Below are 11,196 nucleotides of genomic sequence, written 5' to 3' on the forward strand. Positions count from 1 at the left end.
ACTTTGTGGGTTGTCATGGAAACCTGATTAGTTGCACTCTTACCTTTAATCACACTAGACAGCAAAGATAATCCCAAACTGACTTGTGCCAAGAAAGAAGGAGATGGACTGTGTTACAGAGGGTTTGACATGGAAGGCCCACAGGAAGTCAAGTGATAACAGTCAGATTCCTGTTAAGCTTGATAGAAGTGGTCACTATGAGCTATTGTTTACAAAATATGTAAAAACTATAGGCCTAACCTAATGTAATAAAATAAATATGTTTAATACTAATCAATATCTGTTTGACATAAAGTCAGAATCTAAAATTTATACATCAATTTTACCGTTGTTGAGGTCATCGAACTTGCATCTGATTGGTGTAATCGTTGTAAGAGTCGATGCTTCTAAGATTTAAACCACGTGTTAAAATAGTGAAGACAGGACACTAATCGCATCCTTTCAATAGGGTAACTAACCAAAACTAAACAAATTGATAGTGAAAATATTTATAACCTTTTTACTATACAAAACCATTTAATAAGTGCTCAGAATCTGTGTGGCACTAACTCAATGCGCATTTCTCACACAGAATGAACCAACTGCGCGATTCCCGCTACGCATTTAGTCGTTACTGGTAAAATCTCCCCACAAAACCCCAAGAATAAATGTGTAGATTAATCATAACGGAACATTGCTCACGATAGGTGATTCGAAGTCCGACAGTAATTATCTAAAATAGCTACATTATTGAATGCGGGAAATGAGACAGATGTTGATTCAGTTACAGCCATGACCGATTTAGTGAGCCATAAGTGAATTCGATTCAAAACGGTAACCCGTGTGTTTTTTGAACGAGTCATTGCAAGAACCGATTCATACGAGTCATTTGTTCGTAAATCGGACTGTACTGGTCACGTGCAGCCCGCCTTTTTTCTTGATATATTCAGTTCAGACTTCAAACTCATATCCACAACTAATCGACCTCATTAATCGGTTGTTGGTCAACTAGTCGACCATACTGTGATCCATCTTTGGAATGACATGAAGGTGAGTAAATAAATATGTTCTGGGTCAACTATTTGTATAAGGCCCAGTTTAGATTTAAGGTTATACTTTGTACATTGATGTTTGATGAATTATGGTTTGTGCTTAAAATTAAACAAGCACCAAAAACAGACAGTACATATAGTATAGTACAAAAACAGACAGTACAAATAGACAGTACATAAAGGACTTCTCTCACAGATCAGACACTTTTTTTGTCTAGTATTTCAGAAAGAACCAAATCTAGTCCATGCTGTCTGCAATGTCTGCCCCTCTATCCGGCTTTAAAAAGCACCCTAGTTCAATTACCAGTGACAAACAGCTGTTTCTGCTGTGTATTACAACGTACACAAGTTGCCAGTTATGAGTTGGAAAAGCCAGAAGAGTATAATAGTGTATACTTAAGTGTACTTACGCACAAGCCTGTGGACCTATTCCTCTAAGCAACACACAACAGGGGACTTAAGTTTGGGGTAAAATATGGAGGTTAAAGCTAAAATTTGCTGATTTATTTTCTTGGAAAGGACCTTAGTCAGGGTACATGCTATCATTTGACGCTAATGAATTCATGACTGTACAGTATGTTCTGGTTGTACTGTTGTGTACCTTGGTATCAATCATATAGCTGACAAAAGTATAGAGAAAGTCTTTCTGAAAAGTATTCTAGTGCAAAAACAACTGTATAACCAATTAACCCAAACATTTCTATCCTTCACTTACTTATTTTCCTTTGCGTCAGCCTAAATATGGCGTCTACCCTGAGGGTTCATTTATTTAATGTTTACAATCTGCCAAATACATTTGGAAATCTATATATACAGTATGATGGTAAATGTCAACCATGATTCACATGCATTTTGAGCAAAGAATTTTCATGTTTGTGCATGTTGTCAAACTATTTTGAAAGTAGATTGAATATAATTGCACTTGTCACTTTATAGAACAAAATTGCTAACATGACATCATGTCTACTTTTAGGACAGTCGTCATGTCAAAACAGGAAAACTTAGGAAGGAAAGCTTAGTGGCATCTCATTTTCCGGGAAAAGACCTTCAGTTACTCTTCTTAGAGGTATTTTCTGGTCACAACTGGATCATAGAAGAACATCTGGGAGAATTAAGTAATATTTCTCTAATTCCATCTTGTGTATCCTCACAGTCTGAGATTTTTCTTAGGGTATGATGGTTTATCTTCAAAATATATTGAAATGCAAAGAATGATAAACCAGGCATCCAAAAACGATTTGACAATTGAGAGATGCACAAGGAATACAAACTGACATACATATTTATGGCAGTTTAATATTTCAAGATGCAAAGCTGCTTACATATTATTTTTATTTATAGTAGCCTATTTAACAGAATATGTAAGGGTTAATGAACAGTCAGCTGGCCACTGTTGCAAATTCTAAATTATTTATGGTATTACCATATAAATCATTTATTTTATAAATAAATCAATGAATTGACATGGAATATTGATATGAGATTATTTTATTATGTGAGAAGAAATCATACTTACCACTAGGTTTCCTATGACCATGACCAGCATGAAGACCAGAATGCAAAGCGGCTGTCCGGCCACCTCCATACAGTCCCACATGGTCTCGATCCACTCTCCGCACAAGACCCTGAACACGATGAGGAACGAGTGGAAGAAGTCCTTCATGTGCCAGCGAGGAAGGGTGCAGTCGTAGCTGATCTTACACACGCAGTCCTGATAGTTCTTTCCAAACAGCTGCATGCCCACCACAGCGAAGATGAAGACGATGATGGCTAAGACCAGTGTCAGGTTTCCCAAGGCACCCACAGAGTTACCGATGATCTTTATCAGTGTGTTGAGGGTGGGCCATGACTTTGCTAGTTTAAAAACTCTCAGCTGAGGACAAAATACAGAATATGTTTCATTCAGTATTGATATTTTATCAACATGAAATCAAAATTGATCCTATTTACTTTCTTAAAGGAATAGTTCACCCAAAAAGAAAATTTGTTGATGTATTCACCCTCAGGACATCCAAGATGTAGATGAGTTTGTTTCTTCATCAGAACAGATTTGGAGAAATGTAGCATTCCATCACTTGCTCACCAATGGATCCTCTGCAGTGAATGGGTGCCGCCAGAATGAGAGTCCAAACAGTTGATAAAAACTTCACAATAATCCACATCTTGTGATGTGAAAAGCTGCATGTTTGTAAGAAACTAATTCATCATTAAAGTGTTTTAACTTCAATCCGTCATTTCTGGGCAAAATACACAATAATCCATAATAATGCTTCATCCAGATGTTCTCTCTCACATCGAAATCCACCGAATTAATTGTTTAGAATTGTTTGGGACTGTTTTCACTTGTAAACACTACGTGATCTGTGCATATTTCTTTCCTGGATCAGACGAGACAACTTTTTCACTGGAGGAAGCATTATTATGGATAGAGCTCTCGTATTTTAGCCGGAAGAAACGGTTGTTTCTTACAAACAGCTTTTCACCTCACAAAATGTTGACTGGTGGACACAAGTTTTTGGATTACTTGTGGATTATTGTGATGTTTTTATGAGCTGTTTGTACTCTCATTTTGACGGCACCCATTCACCTCAGAGGATCCATTGGTGAGCAAGTGATGTAAAGCTAAATTTCTCCAAATCTGTTCAGATGAAGAAACAAACAGGCATACATCTTGGATGGCCTGAGGGCGAGTACATTTTTGATCAGTCATGTAATTTGACACCAAAACTATTCTTTGTTTTCAGCTGATGTCACTGTTTCTCATGTAAATTCTCATTTTATTTTAGCTAAAGCATGGCCTGTATTCAGTTTGTAATGTGACTGATGTTGAACTAAAAGAAAGTGTAGCCCACTTTTTGAGATGTCAACTCCAACATATTTAATCTCAGTAATGGATAAAGGATTACTGCTCGGCCAAATATGCACATGTGGGTGAAGTTATGAAAAAAATCATTTTTAACGTACACGCACAGTGCTACTTAACAACAGTATTTATCGCAATATAAAAGGATGTTAAAAGCTCTGTGCAGCTTTAATCTGATAATGAATAGCAAGACACTCGAGTTCAAAGGGGTCAGATGGACTGTGCGTGCCGCGTTTGTCACGCAAACTGCGTTTTACATCACATAAATACTGATGTGTTGATATTTAAAACTTTGATGGAGTGTCTATACTAATGCCTCCTAATTACATACTACAGATACAAACATTGATGTCAGTTTAAGAGGTAAGTTTCAATTTCATTGAGTGTGTTTATGTCCTTTTTTTGGTGATAATGCAATACTGAATTGTTTAAATCTACTTTTTAAAATGTTTTTCAAAACGGTCCTCTCTGAATGATACACACTAATAACTTTTGCTGCCAAAATGAACTATTTTGAATATTGTGATTAATGATTTTTTGTTGTTGTTGTTGTTGGCCATAATGACATTTAGTTTTACAATCCTTGTCTTGGGATTTGTGAATACGTGAGTGCATTTTAACAAAAATGGCGCTCATTTCTGTGAAACAGTTCAAACACACTGCTTCAGTTAACTGATTCAAAACTCTGATTCAATGACTCACTCAAAGACATTCATGTCTCTATATGGCATTTCTCATATATTGCACATGTGGCAATCCTCAGTGTCCATTCTAGTGAATTTACTATGTCTATTTCCAAGTAGAGTTGAAACTTACCAGTCTGAACGAGCGGAGGACCGATAGACCCTCCACGTTGGAAAGGCCCAACTCCATCAGACTCAAACAAACAATATAAAGGATTACTGCTCGGCCAAATATGCACATGTGGGTGAAGCTATGAAAAAAGTCATTTTTAACGTACACGCACAGTGCTACTTAACAACAGTATTTATCGTAATATAAAAGGATGTTAAAAGCTCTGTGCAGCTTTAATCTGATAATGAATAGCAAGACACTCGAGTTCAAAGGGGTCAGATGGACTGTGCGTGCCGCGTTTGTCACGCAAACTGCGTTTTACATCACATAAATACTGATGTGTTGATATTTAAAACTTTGATGGAGTGTCTATACTAATGCCTCCTAATTACATACTACAGATACAAACATTGATGTCAGTTTAAGAGGTAAGTTTCAATTTCATTGAGTGTGTTTATGTCCTTTTTTTGGTGATAATGCAATACTGAATTGTTTAAATCTACTTTTTAAAATGTTTTTCAAAACGGTCCTCTCTGAATGATACACACTAATAACTTTTGCTGCCAAAATGAACTATTTTGAATATTGTGATTAATGATTTTTTGTTGTTGTTGTTGTTGGCCATAATGACATTTAGTTTTACAATCCTTGTCTTGGGATTTGTGAATACGTGAGTGCATTTTAACAAAAATGGCGCTCATTTCTGTGAAACAGTTCAAACACACTGCTTCAGTTAACTGATTCAAAACTCTGATTCAATGACTCACTCAAAGACATTCATGTCTCTATATGGCATTTCTCATATATTGCACATGTGGCAATCCTCAGTGTCCATTCTAGTGAATTTACTATGTCTATTTCCAAGTAGAGTTGAAACTTACCAGTCTGAACGAGCGGAGGACCGATAGACCCTCCACGTTGGAAAGGCCCAACTCCATCAGACTCAAACAAACAATAATTCCATCAAAGATGCTCCAGCCTTGCTGAAAGTAATAGTATGGATCCAGAGCAAAGATCTTCAGCACCATCTCTGCCGTGAAGATTCCAGTGAACACCTGGTAAGCAAGAACAAAACTTTACATTAATATTAAAGAAGCAAAGAAACAGGGCTGTTTGAGATGCTCAAACACAGTTTTGGAGAGCGCCACTGTTTGTCCTCACCAGGTTTCCAACACTCAGCATGCTGTTGAATTCATCAGTCATGGGATAGTGCTCTAGCGCCATGAACAATGTGTTGAGAACAATGCAAATGGTGATTGCAAGGTCCAGGAAAGGGTCCATCACCATGACTTTAAGCCCTTCCTTCACTCTCAGCCAGGCAGGAGAACATGTCCAAATCAGGTACTTCTTCGCAAATTCATACCAGCATGGAGGACATTTCTGATGGGTCTCTTCAAGTTCTAAGAGGAGAAATGAAAATCATTAAATGAGTAACCGAGAAGAAACCTGGACATTAAGGTGAGCTGATGTTTGATACTTCGGGTGTTTTAGATTAAATGATTTTAAATTTGAATCATCTTTTAGTAGTTAAATTATTTCTCCTTGACAGCCGTGAGGTTAAATGGAGAACAATCAGAAACTTTTGCTTCTCCTTATTTGTCTCATGTGAAAAAGTTTCAGAAGAGAGCTCAACAGTCTCAAACTGTGCTCAGATTTGTCTAGGAACAAATGTCAGCAATCAAAAGTGAGAATTCTCAGTGTGAACTCAATCATTTCTCATCAATGTTGATTTTATAGTTCTGTACTCTTACAGCATGTCAACAGTTGTCTCATTTGTGTGTAATTTGTAATTTGTAATTCTTGCATTTGTGTCTTTTTATTTTTTCTAAACAATTTTAGTCCATCACACCGTCTATGACGTCACTGAAGAAGCTGACAGAGCTCAGTCCTCTCTTCCTGCAAGGGGGCGGGACTTCCTCCTGCACGTCGACAGTCAGCTTGGCAGCTGGAGTGGTCTGCTCATTCTGACACACTGGCTCCTGTCAATCAAAGTGAACATCAAAACGTCAAATCTTTTCCAAATCTTTGTGAACACCTACGTAGGTAACTTCCTTCTAAAGCTGTATTCAAACTAAAGTGACCGATTTGAAACGTTCCTCAAAAGCTGCTACTAATGGCACGATACTTTAACAAGCTTACACTCTATTGGTTAACCCTGATATGTGAAATAATAGTCAGAAAAATCTAATTTTTTTAAAATTATTGAATCTTTAGATTAAATATAAAAACACTTGCTGATATTTATATGATCAAAAAGTACAATGAAATTCTGATTGCTTGTAATGTAAATCAATGAGATCTTTAGATTAACACTAAAATTATACTAAAAGGCTTTTTACAATCTAAAAAAGTTTGAACTATCAGTTAGAAGACAGAAGGCGTGTAGTAGATTGCGCACAACAGGTTTCTCAGCAAAGTTTTGATCGTTGATCATTTAGAGGCCTTAGAAATGTGCACATAATACAGTAGGCTTTTTACGATTAAAATAGTCAATTTTTAATTGGATTGAAACTTTTTCATTGAAATGCTTCATTATCAAATTATTATTATTAATCAACATTTTTCTCACTTTATCCATCCAGTAGCACATCCTCAACTCTTTTCCATAAAATGGAAGTTGATAGATTTGCCTGGACGTTCTCCTTAATACATTCACATTTGCATTTACATTTAATCATTTAGCAGACGCTTTTATCCAAAGCGACTTGAACAGAAGCAAGTAGAAGCAATCAGACCAACGAGAGAGCAACAATATAGAAGTGCAATGACAAGTCTCAGTTAGTCTAGCACAGTGCACATAGCAAGGTGTTTTTTTTTATAAATTAGACCAATAGAATAGAATTGAATAGAATAGAAGGTAAGTGCTAGTATTAATTGGTCAGGGGGTGATGGCGAAAAAGATGTGTCTTTAGATGTTTTTTGAAAATGGCTAAAGACTTTTTAAGACTTTTCAAAAGTATAACTACTTTTTGTGTTCTTTGGAGAACAAACATATAGTATTCCAGGAACATGACGGTGAGTAAATGACATGAATTCCATTTTTCATGGAAAAACGTTGTAATGAGATAAGACCATACCGTGTCCTCCCTGACCTTCTCCATGCTGAACGCTGGAACAGAGGTCGGGGTGTGCGGGCCGATGCTGGTGATGCCGTTCTGGTCCAGGGAAATGTTAAGTCTGCCGTTAAGGGTGAGGGTGGGCGGGAACACCTGTGACGAGTGACTCCTGATGCTGCTCGTACTACGCTTGTTCCACGGCATCGCCATGGAACCCGCTCGGCTCCGCCCATCACCGTGGATGCTGTGTTCGTCATCTGCAAAGTCAGCGTCTGAACTGTTGCGCAGCCGGAAGGCAAAGATACTGAGCTGGCTTCCTCGACGGGTGCTCAGAGGATGGGAGGAGAGAGTGGCTAGGAGAGGGGGAGCTGGCTGGAGGACAGGAGTTTGAAAGAGAGATTAGGGAGTAGATGATAAGCAGACATTCATTTAACAAGAGGGTTATTATCGTTAACTAAAACTAAACTAAACTTAACTTTATAACAAATAAAATATAAAAAATTTAACATTTATTTCAGCTAGTTGACGAGTAAAATTCTCATTTTCATTTAGTTTGAGCTGAAGTATTAAAATAAATAAATAATGAACAAAAAAATACTATATAGATTTATAAAACGAGTAAGTACTATATAAAAATTGATAAAAATGACAAAAACACAGCAAAATTGCGAAAACTTTAAAATTAAAGTGAAGACAATTTAAAATATTAACGAAAACTATTATAGTATATCAATGACACTAAAATATTGAAGACAGAAGCAACAATTTTTTACTTTTTATAGAAAATCTGATATATTTTATATTACAATTTTTATTAGGTTTTAGAAAAAAAAAACTTTTGACAATAAGCTTTTAAAATCATTTTATCTATTTTGATTTATTTTGGGATTTAAAGGTACACTTGGTAATTTTTCCTAATAAATGTTTTAGAGACAAGTTCTCTTTTTTTATTCTGGAAAAAGGACTGAGTATACCTTAAAGCCAAATTTAAATAAAACAGTTATGAAATAGTACTTACTTTTTCATCAAATGGTTCAAATTTTGGCAAAAAGTTGTCCTCCATCTCCTCTGAAAGCGTTTGGTGGGATCTTCGGCATTTCACCGAGTCTTTCCGTGAGAAAGGTGACGGAGATACATCTGCAGCCAGGGCCATCTCAGCCTCATTTCTGCGCTGTTTTGCTAATGCCTAATACCAACGAGAACAGAAAAATCAGATGTGCTTGAGCTTAATTTACACTTGAAATTAAATGCAATGAGAATAATAATTGTATATTCTCATAACATACATAATTTTTGCAGTGTAACGCAACACATTTTATGTAGGAGCATCATTTCAGTATTTTAAGTTGCTTTTAAAATCAACATGAAATGTTGTTTGCAATCAATTTTACTTGATTTTATCCACTAAGAATAGAGTGCCGTAAAATGAAAGGAAAAATGTATCTAGTACTACAAGAAGTTAAGGTTCAGGTAATGAACCTTGTTTATTTCAGACAGCTAGTTATAAAATAGTTGTCAAATTACTCTCTGTTCCTTGCGCAGCTGTTCCATTGCCAGCTGAAACTCTCTTTCTTTTGCCCAGGCCTCTGCGATGGTCGCTTGGTTTTGCTCCTCATATGCCATGGCCACGACAGCCAGGATCAAGTTCACCAGGTAGAACGAACCCAGAAATATCACCAGCACAAAGAAAATCATGTAGGTCTTCCCTGCTGATCGTAAAGTCTGGCATGGAGAGGAAGAAAAGACGTTTGTAATAATATTTAGATAACAGATGATTATTCCTTCAGTGTCACGGCTGGTACCTGATGGTAGAGGTTTTCCCAGTAGTCTTGTGTCATTAGTCTGAAGAGAGCCAGGAAAGCCCAGCCAAAGGTGTCGAAGCTTGTGTAGCCGTAGTTTGGGTTCCGACCTGTTTTTAAACAGTCAAACCCATCAGGGCACTTCCTGTTTAAGAAGGAAACACGAAGATACTTAACAGTGGGAATGGCAATGTGATTCAATAAAGAATATAGCATAAAAACATGGGAGAATGTAACAAAAATATGATCAGACTTAATTCCCCCCAAATAAATATCATACTTCTAGAAAACATATTTTTAACCCCTTTAATATTGTTTTCAGTGTGACTTTAGTCAAAAACAAATAAAAACTTCTCATTAATATAGATTTTTTTCCCCCCCTGTATTATGTATGAAAATAGAAATGTTTTTTTCTTACTTGAATTGACATAGTTTAATGGCAGTAAAACAAATACTGCCATGATGTATACATATTTTAAAGACAATTTTAAGTAATATGAACTACTGTTCAAAAGTTTGGGATCAGTAAGATTTTATGTTTTTAAAAGTATTTTATACTCACCAAGTCTATATTTATTTGATTAAAAATACTGTAAAATTGTGAAATATTATTTCAGTTTAAAGGGGTCATATGATGCTATTTTAAAGATAATTATTTTGTGTATTTGGTATAACAGAATCTATTTTCTGTTCTAATATATTTTAAAGTGTAATTTATTCCTGTGATGCAAAGCTTAATTTTCAGCATCATTACTCCAGTCTTCAGTGTCACATGATCTTTCAGAAAACATTGCTGGAATCATTTGCTGATTTGCTCCTTAAGAAACATTTCTTGTTATTATCAATGTTGAAAACAGTTGTGCTGTCAGAAAACATTGCTGGAATCATTTGCTAATAATCAAGAAACATTTCTTGTTATTATCAATGTTGAAAACAGTTGTGCTGCTTCATAATTTTGTGGAAACCGTGATGCATGTTCTTTTTCAGGATTTTCATGAACAGAACATTCAAAAGAACAGCATTTATTTCAAATATAAATATTTTGTAACATTATAAGCATCTTTACTGTCACTTTTGATCATTTTAACGTGTCATTGCTAATGTGGGGATTCCAAACTTTCGAATGGTAGTGCATATACACTGCTCAAAAAAATTAAAGGAACACTTTGAAAACACATCAGATCACAATGGGGAAAAATATCATGCTGGATATCTATACTGATATGGACTGGGTAATGTGTTAGGAACGAAAGGATGCCACATCGTTTGATGAAAATGAAAATGATCAACCTACAGAGGCTGAATTCAAAGACACCGCGAAAGTCAAAGTGAAAAAATTATGAAGCAGGCTGGTCCATTTTGCTGAAATTTCATTGCAGCAACTCAAAATGGTACTCAGTAGTTTGTATGGCCCCCACGTGTTTGTATGCATGCCTGACAACGTCGTGGGCATGCTCCCAATGAGAGGACGGATGGTGTCCTGGGGTATTTCCTCCCAGATCTGGACCAGGGCATCACTGAGCTCCTGGGCAGTCTGAGGCGTCCCAGAGGTGTTCTACTGGATTTAGGTCAGGCGAGCGTGGGGGCCATTCAATGGTATCAATTCCTTCATCCTCCAGGAACTGCCTGCATACTCTCGCCACATGAGGCCG

General features: G+C 36.4%; 1 protein-coding gene across 1 annotated transcript in view; it reads right to left on the bottom strand.

The window, feature by feature from the left end:
* LOC107713684 (sodium channel protein type 4 subunit alpha-like) overlaps positions 1 to 11,196 on the bottom strand; it is a 36,481-nt gene that overhangs the window by 15,310 nt on the left and 9,975 nt on the right. The window contains exons 4-11 of the mRNA XM_016519266.1: positions 9,548 to 9,689; positions 9,270 to 9,467; positions 8,764 to 8,931; positions 7,767 to 8,117; positions 6,539 to 6,668; positions 5,851 to 6,089; positions 5,571 to 5,744; positions 2,548 to 2,904 (exon numbers count right to left, since the gene is read on the bottom strand). Coding sequence (XP_016374752.1) covers positions 2,548 to 2,904; positions 5,571 to 5,744; positions 5,851 to 6,089; positions 6,539 to 6,668; positions 7,767 to 8,117; positions 8,764 to 8,931; positions 9,270 to 9,467; positions 9,548 to 9,689 — 1,759 coding nt within the window. The remainder of the gene's footprint in view (positions 1 to 2,547; positions 2,905 to 5,570; positions 5,745 to 5,850; positions 6,090 to 6,538; positions 6,669 to 7,766; positions 8,118 to 8,763; positions 8,932 to 9,269; positions 9,468 to 9,547; positions 9,690 to 11,196) is intronic.

Source organism: Sinocyclocheilus rhinocerous, unplaced genomic scaffold, assembly GCF_001515625.1.
Source record: "Sinocyclocheilus rhinocerous isolate Xijiao unplaced genomic scaffold, SAMN03320098_v1.1 scaffold898, whole genome shotgun sequence".
In the NCBI taxonomy this organism is placed as follows: Eukaryota; Metazoa; Chordata; class Actinopteri; order Cypriniformes; family Cyprinidae; genus Sinocyclocheilus; species Sinocyclocheilus rhinocerous.